At 35.0% G+C, this 13,494-nt stretch overlaps 1 protein-coding gene and 1 non-coding gene across 3 annotated transcripts in view; both read right to left on the reverse strand.

The window, feature by feature from the left end:
* kcnh6 (potassium voltage-gated channel subfamily H member 6) overlaps positions 1 to 11,285 on the reverse strand; it is a 36,162-nt gene extending 24,877 nt beyond the window's left edge. For both annotated transcript variants that reach the window (XM_023348478.1, XM_014475188.2), the window contains exons 1-5: positions 10,815 to 11,285; positions 6,959 to 7,189; positions 4,543 to 4,692; positions 3,034 to 3,137; positions 132 to 441 (exon numbers count right to left, since the gene is read on the reverse strand). In XM_023348478.1, the coding sequence (XP_023204246.1) occupies positions 132 to 441; positions 3,034 to 3,137; positions 4,543 to 4,692; positions 6,959 to 7,189; positions 10,815 to 10,890 (871 nt within the window). In that variant the 5' untranslated portion in view covers positions 10,891 to 11,285. The remainder of the gene's footprint in view (positions 1 to 131; positions 442 to 3,033; positions 3,138 to 4,542; positions 4,693 to 6,958; positions 7,190 to 10,814) is intronic.
* Positions 4,739 to 4,810, reverse strand: trnac-gca. The gene has a single exon. It is a non-coding gene; the product is annotated as a tRNA-Cys (tRNA).
* Positions 11,286 to 13,494: the final 2,209 nt, after the last annotated feature.

The following is a 13,494-nucleotide window of genomic DNA, read 5'->3' on the forward strand; positions in this document are numbered from 1 at the left end:
TCTGGGGTTGCTAGGTGAAGGGCAGTGCCTGCAGATTTGTGATGTTACTTTAATAAACATTAATTTATTGCCAAAAACTGGCTAATACGGTCGTCTTTAATAGATCTGTCAGCTCCCTCTCTGGTACTCACTGCTGTGAGTTTGGGTTTCCCCGGGTCGACTGTTCCACTCCGCTTTCATGCCGTCAATGTCATCCAGAGACGAGGCCCGCCTCAGGCTGCGGACGCTCTCATTGGAGCAGCTTCGAGGCAGCGGCCCCCTGGTGAAGGAGATGCTGGGGTCCAGCCGCTCCGTCAGCAACGAGCGCCGTTTGGTGAAGGACTGAGCAGCAGGTGAGGGGGGATCCAGGTCCTGTTCGATTAAAGCCTCGGTCTCAGACTGCATGCAGCTCTCCTTCGAAGGGATCCGAAACTCCTTCAGAGGGACTTCCTCACTGCGCGGCTGTAGATGAGTTATAATATAAACCATTACAAAGGAGAAGATAATTTTACAGTCATTTCATCCTATAAACAAAGGCAGCGTGAGCAGCTCATTTCATGTTAGCTGCAAATTAATGATCAACAAAGTTAAACAAAAACAAAACAAATAATCCAAATGCATGTGATATTTAGGACTGCAACTAACTAGCCTTGTGGCAGTAATTTAAATTATGATAAATCAATCATTTTCATTTACATGATTTATTGTTTCTCTTCTTTCTCTCTTTCTACCAAAACCTGGATGACAAAAGTCTTCAATTTGGTGCATTTTTCTCTACTCGCCCTTTTTTTAAGGACAATTTTGTTTACAGAGACTTCATAATTCATTTTATTTGTTGTTTCTGTTGGCGACGCACCGATATGAACATTTAGACCAATATCAATATCTGATATTAATATTGCTTTTTTTGGACCATAACCTATATTTCCTGATATTACATAAAAAAACAACCAGAGACAAACAGCAACAAGATGGAAATAACATTGGTTGCTAATATCGGCCCGATAAATAAAACCGGGACGATACCGATGTTGGTGCCGATATATAGTGAATTCCTAGTTTCTGTTTTATTTGTTAGAGTTGTTTTTGAACCATAATAAGTGAAACACTGACCAACATTTTGATGTGTAATGATGGAACTTGGCAAAATGTAAAGTTTAATGGGCTTCTCTGTTGTTCTAAGACTTTGTATTTGTGATTAATTGATTTGGGTTTGTTAAAATGTCTTCCAGTTCCAGTGTTAAATGTTCATTAGAATGTAAAGTTTCCTCTTTGAGAAAATGCTCTTGCATTATTACGCCATTACAATAACATTACTTGAAAATGTTCTCAAAACAACAATATTATCATTTATCGCAGTAACTTCTGGCACAATTTATCGTCCAGTAAAAATTGCTGTCGCAACAAGCCTACAACTACTATTTTAATATTCAGTTATTTGTTTTTGTGAATACTTTATTGATTTTATAGATTACCAACATAAAAAATACACTTATAAGAGAAACACAAACAAAATAACGTGATATTGCAAAGTATGCCTATAAAATACATACAGGGTGCATACAGAGAGTTTATCAGGCTAAATACTGGTTGACAAATATAAAATACACTTTCTTGGTTAGTCAAGGTACAGTAAATCTTATTTTCTCCAAGTGGAGCACATTTCCTAATTTTCTCAACCACATTTGAAAAGAAAGGTATAGTAATAAATTATTTTATTGATTATTCTGACAATAGGATGAAAAAAATTGGCACATTGTGCAGATTTTACATTTAAGCCTTTCTATACAGTATTAGAAGTACATTAAATGGTCCAAATAAGTAATTAATTTTCTTTGTTACATAAGAAAATAAACATTTTATTGCATAAAATGCAATAACACAGCATTCCTTTAGTGAATGCTTTATTGATTGTGGCAAAAGATGCATCTGCAGTTAAAAATGCTAACAATATGCTAAAAGATCAGCCATTTCTGATTGACTTATCAATACAGTGTAGGGATAATCTGTTGATTATTTTTTGGATTTACCAATTAATTATAGAATTTTAACTGGGAGAATCTAAAACTGCCACTTGTGTGGAACATAAATATAATTAAGTTTTATTATTATTATTATTACTTTAAAGGCAAAATGTATGTATTTTTGAACAGTTTTGACTTAATTTCTGCTTTTAGTATGTTGTTCCTTCACCAAATGACCTCTTTTGAGTCTGCATGCTCTAGTTAACGATTAACTTTACAAAATATTACATATATTGGATAAAACAATTATTTTTAGTCCACCTTTTTGGCACATTTAACTAGAAAGAGCAGCTTGGATTCTAAACACACCAACATATTTGTTAGAACTCAAAATATAATGTGTTTATATGGAGTAAGATAACTGTAAAAAATGTGTGCGCGTGAATCTAATATTATTCAGATCTTTTTTGTTGCAAAAATGGGTGAAAATAGAGTCACTTTTGTGTCAGCTATGTTTTGTTGGCCCACTACAGCGCCAGTGTCATGAAGAGATACTGTCAGGAAGTCTCTTCCAACAAGTTTACATCTTCAGAGGACAAAGAAAGACTAAACAGAAGTGGAGGAATATTTTTCAGTAGAGAAATATAAACCGAGGCACGACAAAGGTTGCAAACTGATATGAAAAAGTATTTGTCCGCTAATAACTTCTTCTTTGTTTGCTGTTTTCTCACAAAATCAGTCATCAGGTATTCACACAAACAGGAAATGACTCGCATTACTCTGGAGGAATTGTTTTAAATTAGAAATGATAATGATAATGAGAGAACATTAATGGGAGCTTGGACACTCTCCTCTCACTCTCCAAGCCTGTTTTATTACCAATGCTGTGGGAGCAACAGCAGCTGTGTATACACAAAAAAAGAAATCAATAAATGTAAACTAGTCATTGCAGAAACCAACCTTAAAGGAAATTTTTTGTTTGTATTTTTTCTGTGCAAGTCAGACTAGACATTGAAAGAAGGATATTAGATATTTTTTCAATTACAAACTACTTTTGGTAGTTCTGCATTGTGTGCCATAAATATCTCACCTGCAGGTAATCCACCACCACCCCTTCGCACTGATCTTTGGCCAGTGACGGCCTTCGCAGGGAGCGAAGTTCTGGTATTCTCATCTTCAGCCTGCGGTTCTGACCTGCAAGGGGAAAGACTTACAACTTCAGATTCAGATACAAATGTCTGAATATTAATATTACCTTATTATTTTTGCTTGAAAAAGGGATCTCTTAAAATAAATATTTGCTTTTCTACCTTGTAGGGATCTGATAAGCAGCCATTTTCTTAAAAATATGAGTTTTCTCTTATGTTAACAGGACCGACAGTCTTTTCACAACATAAAGAGCTAACGTTTTCATAATATGCTTTATTTAAAAAACATTACATTTTAACATTATTTTGTGTTAGCTGTGTTAAATACCGACTGATTGCCACATTATTAAACTTGCTGTTTGTGGATACTATCTATCATGTTACAATTTTTCTCCGCTTTTCTGTAATTAAATTCTCACCTCCGCGGCACATCAGTAATTTCACGTTGAGAAGTTGAAACTCGGCTTTTCAACTTGAAAGTTTCAAAGTGAAACTTAAGAACTTTGTCGAGTGCTTATATTTCAAAACAGAACCGCATGAAGAGCATTTAGCATCCCACACCGGACTCCTTCTGGACCTCTGGGATGCGCCGCCATCTTGAATTCTGTATCAACGGCTGCGCTTAAGGGTGACCACCGGCGCCCTCTGCTGGATGGCAGCCAAACTACAACACTAACACGGTCTACGCGAGGGATGTCAACACTTTTTGCACAGAGTCAAAATTCCAAATTTGAAATTATTCAGGACCCAAATCTTTCTCCCCCCCCCTCAAATAAAAAAAAACGGAAAAAAGTAGTTTTTTCCCCCTATTTGTCTGAAAAACAATAAATAAAACATGTAATTTTACCTTTGCCATAATGTTTACAATTATTTATTTTTTGGGGCTTATCATTTTCCATTTTTTAAAGTCTATAAAATGTTTTTAGTATTTTCTTCAACAATCTTTGATGTATTTAAACAAATCTAATAAAATGCCCAAATGCATTTTTGAGAAAAAAACTCGGATGCTTGAGGCACAACTTTGGGAATAAAAAGAGTTACTAAAGAAAAAAAATTGGTGCTGTACTTAACATTTTCCGGTTAAGAATATATAAACTTGCCATAAATAAATTGAATTACAAGCAGTCTCTGAGGGCCAAATTTGCATCATTCTTGAACTGAGATGAGGGGTCACACAAAATTAATTAAAATAATAATAATTGGCCCATGGGCCGCACTTTGTAAACCCCTGTACTAAGCCGACCTTATTAGATAATCCAATGTAGCTCATTTTAATCTAATAAACCATTAATTGACAATTAATTATAAGTCAAATAATTGTTTGCATCCCTACTACCTTGTCAAAGTTTAAAAACTACAGGCGTCACTCCACATAGTCATGATTAATAACTAAAGACAGATTTTCATTTATTACAAAATGGTATAGTTTTTAAATCTCAAAGTGGATTTACAGTAAAGCCATCCTTGAGTGACTTTCTGCCTTAAGCCTGACTTCTTGAGTGAAGGATCGACGAGCTCCTGGAAGTCGAGGATGAACATTATCACACGGCCTTCCTCGTTTTTGACAGGTACGATATCCACTCGGCAGGGTCGGCAAATCCCTGCAAACAAAGAAGAGTTTTAAAAATATATATATTTATAATGAGAAGGGGGCACCCAGATTTGAACTGGGGACCTCTTGATCTGCAGTCAAATGCTCTACCACTGAGCTATACCCCCTACATACAGGTAACCACTGAAGTCTGCGGAAAAAATCAAGAAAAGAAGATAAAGGGCAGGTTTAAATCAGTCTGATCTAAAAATAGAAATACAAAAAATCACACAGATCCGATACTGGACCACGCATGCAAACAGATTGTCTGCGTCTGTTCAACAAGCCAGGGTTCAGCCCAGAGATTAGAAATGGAAAGTCAGTTTCATTTCTGAATCATGTTGCTTTCACTTGTTCCCTCATTTCCCCTCTCGATCAGCCTGGGAGCGCAGCGGGAAGCAGGAGACAAAACAAATAGATGCTTAGTGGATTTGAGCTGGCACAATGAACTCATTTCCATGACAACAACACACCAGACCGCACGCCTCACGACTAAATGCCGAAAGGAGAACACTGGGCAAAAGTTTGAGTCATCCCTAAGTCACAAAGAGACAATTTATTCCAGCTTCTGTAGCTGATTTTATTAAAACATTGGACACGGTTTAATGGGCAGAAAACCTTTTAAAAACTATTTTGTCATGCAGCTATTACAAGCTTCAAAGTATTTTACCAGGATCTGATATTATAGACCAGGGATGTCAAACTCATTTTCATTTTGGGCCATATCAAGATTATGAATGTTCTTAAAGAGCCGGTTGTGCAAGCATATATTGATAAAACCCAATTAAATTACTTAAGCCCATGTTTTTCATAATTTTTTGTGGAAAATATGCCTTACTGTGAAAAACTATGGGGATCTGTTGATTTTAAATACACATTTATATTAGTGCGGTCAATCGATTAAAAAGTTGAAACAGGTTAATGCTGTAATAGATCACAATTAATCATAATTAATAATAATTAATCATGCTGTATTTAATAACAGTTAATTATAATTACTTATGATTAAACGCGCAGTAATTAATCATGATTAACTGTGATTAATAACACTATTTAATTGCGATTAATTATAACTATTAAAGATAAATCATGCTGTAATTAATCACAATGAATCATAATTAATCATGATTGATCGAGATTAACCACACTAATAGTGATTAATCACATTAATCACGATTAATCACTATGCCTAACTTTGTAAGCTTGAAATATAAATATGTTCACAGTTATTCTGTGTATATATAAATGCAAACACAGTCGGAATGCAAAATGTTGCATTCCGACAAGTTAAAATTCAAGCAATTAATCATTTTTTATAGTAGAAAGCAGGTAATGTCGTCTCTCAATACTTAAAAACAACTAAGGGAACATTTCTCTGCCACATATGCATAAAAGTAATAGGGAACAACTGACACATAAGATATATTTTAATTTTTAGTTCTTGGGTGCTGCACTCCTTTCTGATGATGCCCTGGGCAACTGCCCACACAGCCAATAAAATAAAACAACCCTATATACACGTTTTTCAAAACAATGTTTTATTGTCCGAAGATGATCATTTTCCCAGGTTTTTATATTCAGGAGGGTTTAAAGGAAGCCACTTTTTAAAGGTTTATTTAGAAACATCACTCTCCATTACTTTCTTGTGGAACCTACATATATATAAAATTTTTATTTGTACATTGGGATTTAAATTTATGTCTTGATTGAAGAAGATCGCTCAGTATTCTTTTCTACTCTAGCCCACTCTTAAATTATTTTTTAAACCTGTTCAATTGTAATCTGTTTGATATTTTTTTATTAGATGTTGTTCTTAACTTCTTTGTATGGGTTTTGATTTGAGTTGTTTCTAACTGAAAGGTGCTACATAAATAAAGTTGTCTTTCCTTGCCTTTCTATGACCTGAACATGACTATCTGAGAAGCCGGTGGAGTGACCAACAAGTTTTAAGAGGGAGCTATGGGCCCCTTTGGTCCCCCTTTTGGGAGCATCACTGGATGTGGGGCTCACGTCTATATTTTCAAGCAAACAGTAGCAAAAAATGTTAGGAAGATAAAAAAAAACGTGTCTTGCAAAGAAGATATGCTGGAAGTCTTCTAAGTTTGGTTTTGTTTACAGAGAACCTGCAGGATTTTACTGTATTTGATCATTTTAGTGATGCAGATAGAGCCATCTCTGTAACTTTGGGCCTTTAAACATGTTATTGTTAAGATTGTTTACTTTTTTGAGGCCTCCTTCTGACTCATTTCATTCCCTTTTTGTTTCCCATTCCTCACCTTCCTTGGAGTAATAGAGGATCTCCACTTTGTGCTCCTCGGACCCAAGCAGGGCCTGCGCTAACTGGGCCAGGGCGCTCTTCATGGTGCCAGGACCAACCAAGAACTGGCAGGTACAGGGCTGCTGCATGATCTCGGCCCGGGTGAAGCCGAACATCTGGCAGAAACCTTCATTGCAGTAAATGATCCCACAGTTCTTCATCTGAGCATTGGCGATCAGAAACTTGCGATCTGGAAAGGCAAGACAGGGGTCAAACAAGGTCACGGTTATTCTTGGAAATAGCACAGTCGCAACAGAAACGTCTACAGATAGGGTGTGATTTAATCAGCCTAGAGGTCAGGGTGGATTAATTTTCCAGTATGGCTTTTCAATGATCTGTTTCTCCTCATCTTCAGCTGACAATAAGCTAAAGTGGAACTGACGCCGTCCGGTTTTCCATGGCGCTAACGCTATTAGCGTCCCAGTTTCTCCCAGGGGATTTAACAAGAAGCAGGTGGCCACTTTAATTTAAACACTATTGGGTAACATTTTTTCTCGGGTAATGTGTTTAAACCTTTTGAACCTTTTTGTCCAAATTTTTTTAATACATAAAGTTGTTTTCTTATTTGTCCATCTTATCTGAGTCTTGTTATGGCAACAAGTGGAACCAATTTCATTTGTGTTAAAAATCTTTATTGTCTCAATTTACAGCAAAACTCAAATATAACTTTGTTATTTAATGTGATAGATGTTTTTATTTTGTTTATTCATAACTATGCATGTCACAATAAATCATATAAATGTTATTTGCATGATAAATTATAGAAACTCAATAATTTCCATTTGCATGGTTTATTGGTTTTATCTTTTCTCTCTTTCTACCAAAAATTGGATGAAAAAATGTTCAGTCCAGTACCTTGGTCTCAACTAGCCGTTTTTTGAAGGATAATTTTACTTACAGAGACATTTTTCATTTTATTTGATGTTTCTGTTCATGTATTTTGGGTATTTGAAATGCCCTCCAGTCCCAGTGTTAAATATTCAATAGAATTTAATTCTATCTGATTATTAATCGGTTATTAACCAACAGATCAGTCCTACATTATTTAAGTTAAGTCAAGCAGAATGGATAGATCTTTTTACGTTAATAAAAGTATTTTTTTAAGTATCTTTTTCTGCAAAATATTAACTAAAGGAATGCTACATTACTGCATTTAAGTAATAAAATATTTTATTTACAAAAGGAATTGGAATTGTTCATTTGAATGTTTTAATGTATTTCTAATATTGTATAAAAATTTCTTTAGTTGTTTTAATGAAAAATCTGAATAATGTGGCAATTTTTTCAATCCAATTAATAGATTAATTATCAGAATAATAGCTGGAATAATCAATTACTACAGTATGTCAAATAATCAGATAAACTTGGTTTGCCTTGTCAGTTGTTAAAGCAGACACAAATATTTAAACAAATTAGTCGGAATAGGGACGTAATCTAATCGACCTAACTGCAGCTACAGTGCAAGCATTTTTCTTTACGTTTTCTACTTCCCCACATCTCTGTATGCACAAACCCCCTGCTGTGTCTCTTCGGCAGTAAATGACCCCTTCCTGGAGAGGTCACACAACATCATCGATTATCTCCTTCCCTCAGGGAAAAACAGCTGCAGAACTCTTTCAGCTGCTGCAAAACTTGTCAAACTCTTAAAGCTAGAGCCGAAGTGATTCATCAGATTAATCGCGATTAATCAATTATTGAAGTAATCGTCAACTAGAAATCAATCAAAAGGCCATTTGTTGAGAAAAACAACACAGTGAGAGCAGTAATTAAATCAAAATTGTACAAATTCTTAACATTTTGTGTTTAAGATTAAAAAAAAAACTTTATAAATAAGTTGAACCCCAAACTCAAGTGGTTTAATTTTAGCTGCACTCAGTTCAAATTCAGTGAAAATCTATTAATCATCCTTTGCTAGTTGGTTAATCCCCCCCAAAAATAAAAATCAATGTTAAGTCAAGCAGAAAAACATTGAGTTTCGCATTTTTATGAGTTTTATATTTTTAATAGCTGCAGATGCAGCCTTTGCTACAAATGATTGAGAGCTCACTAAAGGAAGATGCTACTGCGTTTTAGGGAATAAAATGTTTATTTTATTATTTACAAAGGAATTGAATTAATTATTAGAAAAACTTTAAATGAAAAATCTGCAGAATGTGCCAAATTTTTATCTAATTGTCCAATTAATCATCAAAAATAATCAGTCAATTAATCAATATCTGAAATAATCGGTTGCAAGCAGCTCAAATGATCAAGTGCACACTAAGGGAATGTTATGTTATCGCATTTTAGACAATGAATTCTTTATTTTCTGATTTAAAAAAGGGGTTGAATGTACATTTTCAACGTATTTTTAATATTTTATTTAAAAAAGGCTTAGCTGTAAAATCTGCTAAATGTGCCAATTTCTTGTCCAACTGTTCGATTAATCATCAAAACTAATTGATTAGTCAACATTTGAAATAATCGGTTATCAAGTGCACACTAAAGAAATGCTATGTTATTGCATTATAGACAATAAAATATTCATTTTCTGATTTAAAAAGAAATTGAATTTACATTTGTAATGTATTTATAATACGGCTAAAGTGGAAAATATTCAGAATGTTTCAATTTCTTATCCGATTAATCGATTAATCATCAAAAAAAATATTTGTTAGTTGCAGCTCTAGTTGTTCAAACATAAACAATATCCAACTCTTATTAGTTACTGTCACCCATCTCGCTCACAACGCAGCAATAAAATGTTGCACGAAGATAAATTGGGGCAGGAGTCTGCAAGGGCAGCTAATAAAGGAGTTAAATGAACTCATGGAAGAGTACATAAATAAACTCAGCGGCTTCAAACTGCCTCTTTTATCACAGCTTTGGTGGAGCCAGCTGTTCGCTGCCCACACAGATGAGAGCAGAGGAGGGGGAGTTTTCTCTTTAAAGTAAACGTCTGAGCTACTCTGGTGGAAAGCACATCCTGTCCAGTGTCATTATCTGGGGCTCACACCGATCGTCACGGCGTTGCTAAGCAGCACCACTGTTGCACGTGCGCTCACCTGGCCGTGCACATGCGCACGCACTTTTAGGGACACAGTTCAGGCATTACATAATAGACTTTTCCCTCAAAAGGAGCCTCCAAGACTCAGACATGACCAAAGGCAGAGAGTCGGAGGAAAAACTGACGGATACTTTGGATTTAAGCTAGAATTTAAAAATATAAGAACAGACTAAATGTGGGGTTCAGGTTTACTTTACATGCAACATCTGTACTTTTCCAAAATCCTGGATGTAGGGGAATATTTTCGGTTGTCTCTCCAAGAGAGAACATGTGAAAGACTGGAAAATGGGGCATTATGAGAGAGACAGGGGAGCAGATATAGTACTTTGAGGTGTATGTAGACACGTTATATGTGGATTTTAATGCAAAACCGGCTGTAAATACAGACAATTAACTAAAATTAATTATTCCGTCATCGTTTTGCGGCGCCCCCTGTAGCAGCGCCCCTATAGTGAATATTCACTTTGTGCGCTACTACACGCAGGTGTAATTAAACTGCAGCATAAAAGACACGTCCGTTAAAAGAAAAGGGAACAATCTCTCACCTGCCAGGCAATAAAATTAAAAAATCAGCCGAATGAAAACAAAAATGTGCAACAAATGGAGAATTTCATGCTAAACAAGTTTGTGAAGGATTAATTTTATTTATACAGCTTTTAATTTAATTTTATCTTTTTAGAAAAGCACAACAGGCTTGCAGAATATTATTACGGGTGCTTCATTTAAGTCAATTTTCTTCAGGAGATTAATATATTTTATTTGCACTTACTTCGTTCGTCGAATTTCTTGATGATTGTGTCCAAATATGTGTTCTGGAGCGCAACATGACCGCGTCTTACAGGCATGTTGACGCATGAACTTCACCCGCTTAAAATAACCACGCACATTAAAAAACAAAACAAGCAAGCAAGGGTTTAAAAAAAATTTAAATAAAAAATGTGTTCAGTTCGAAGTTAATAAACAAGCAGGTTCTGGTGCGATGGAAGAGGATGGAGAAGAGGGCTGGTTACCCCGGCGATGGCAGATGCAGGATGTCAGAGGGGGAAAAACCTGAAAAAGTTCACTTTAATACTGTAGCAGTCAGGTTGGACACAACCTGCAAATAAACACCAGGATCGTTCAGAAGAAACGAGGAAACCTGTTGACGGAGAAAGTTGCCAGTTTGGGTTTTAATCCAACTCAGGTTTGAATGCTGCGCGATAAGGATGCAGAGGAAGAGGAGGAAGATCCCGTTTTCCAGTTTAACTGATCCACTCCTCTTCCCTGTCACCCCCAAGCTGCACAGAAAGTGACTCTGAGCGGAAACTCTCATTTAGCCTTCAAAATAAAACTCTCTGCCTCTTACTGGCCAAAATGTTACCAAAATGTAATTGAATAATTTTTCTGTTGTGTTATTTAATCATTCTGAAACATTTTAACTGTTAAGGTTTAAAAACATCCCTATGTATTTATGTGCTGCTAATTTGTATTATTTTTTATGTGATAGACTAACACAAGCAGAAATTGTAAACTGCAAAAACAAAATCTTACAAAGTATTTCTGTTTAGTTTGAAGTAAGAACAAAAAACAACTCACAAGTACGTTTTTAGTCAAATATAGGAGCTTCCTTTGAGGCAACAATTCCTTAAATTAATTTTTAAAAATTCTAGGTCCAGTTGTAAATTCTTTTGTACTTTAACAAGGAAAAAAATGTCTTGTTTTTAGTGAAATAATCTGCCAGTGGAGCTAGTACTTTTTCATTAATATTATTAAGGAATTATCTACTTGAAACAAGCTCCTATATTTTGCAGAAAAGTTACTCGTGAGAAATTTTTGTCTTATTTCTAGTGTACAGAAATTTTAGCACGAAAAACTATATAAAAATATTTGGTACGATTTTGTGTTTTTGCAGTATAGATGCTTTTCCAAACATTTTCGAAACAAAATCAACCTGAGGTAATAATTTCCAGAAGCATATTTCCACATCTTGAAATTGACAGTTGTCACATTCTTCTATCCAAACCAGCTCATTTAGGTTTGGACTTTGACTAGGCCAAAGTCTTTAGCCTAGTCAAAGTCCAAACCTAAATGAGCTGGTGCGACTGGGCTGCAACTTTTGGCTCCCGCTGCTCCAACACACCTCAGTTACCTGAGAAGTCAATACTTTGTCATTTTTCATAATCTAATTAGGGGTGGGCAATATGGACTTAGAATTTTATTGTGATATTTTGTGGTACAATTGTGATTATGATTTTAAAAAACTATTTATTACTTATTTTTAGGTAACTACACCACCAACAACTTAATGTTATTGAAAGATATTCCCATTTTAAATAGGCTTCTTCAGAACACCACTTACTTAAAAAAGTTAGATTTATATCATTAAACTGCAGGCGGTAACTTCATTTCATCATATTTTCAAAGTCACTGATATTTATTGATGCTCTTGTGGGACAAAAAGTGGAGAAAACAGTAAAAGTGACATTTCAAATCTTATACTGTCAGTTTTGTTTATTAACCATTAATAACTAAAATTTATCATGACAACAACAATGACAAATTTTTCATGATAAATAACAAACAATACAATAAATTTCTACCTCTATACTTGTGTAATCTGTAGCTGTAGAGGTAAATAAGCTGCTTACTCAGTTGTGGGTAAAATACCCAAAAAGAATAGAACCACTTCAACATATTTTTACCCATGTAAAATTAAAAAGTAGCTGCCCAAGAAATTACTCAAGTAAGAGTAAAATGTATTTGGTAAAACGTCTACTCAAGTAATAAGTGATCAAAATATCAATCATTTAATATTTACAAATGACTTAAAAAGATGGACCAAATTATAAAGTTAAGTGGAAATTTTGATATTTTATTAACCAAAATGAGAATAATTCATATATAAGTAACATAAAATAACAAAATCAAGCAAACTAAAATCATCCAAATTAGTTTCTTTCAATAAGGTTAGGTTAGGTTAGGTTAGGTTAGGTTAAACTTTATTAATCCCATAGGGAAATTAAGGTTATCTGTTGCTCACACATTAATTCACATCCACACAACATTAAAATCGTACATCTGGAAACAACCATACAAGATAGAAGAAGAATATAATAAATAAATAAATACATTCCCACTAAAAGAAGTCAAGTAAAAAGTGCTTAAATATGTTAAAAATACTAGTTAAAAATACTAGTTGCCCCGTCTCCCTCCTTTCCCTCCCCCACAAATAGCAGCATTGTAAAGCCTAATGGCCCGTGGGACAAAGGAGTTTTTAATCCTCTCGGTTGAACAACCCAGTGAGAGGAACCTGTCACTGAAGGAGCTCCTCTGGTTGGAGAAAACAGTGTACAGAGGATGGCTGGTGTTCTCCAGAATTAGACTGAGTTTAGACAGTGTCCTCTGTTCCACCACCGTCTCCACAGACTCCAGGCTCACACCGACCACGGAGCCAGCTCTGCAGATGAGGC

This window comes from Xiphophorus maculatus, chromosome 16 (assembly GCF_002775205.1).
Source record: "Xiphophorus maculatus strain JP 163 A chromosome 16, X_maculatus-5.0-male, whole genome shotgun sequence".
Lineage (NCBI taxonomy): Eukaryota > Metazoa > Chordata > Actinopteri > Cyprinodontiformes > Poeciliidae > Xiphophorus > Xiphophorus maculatus.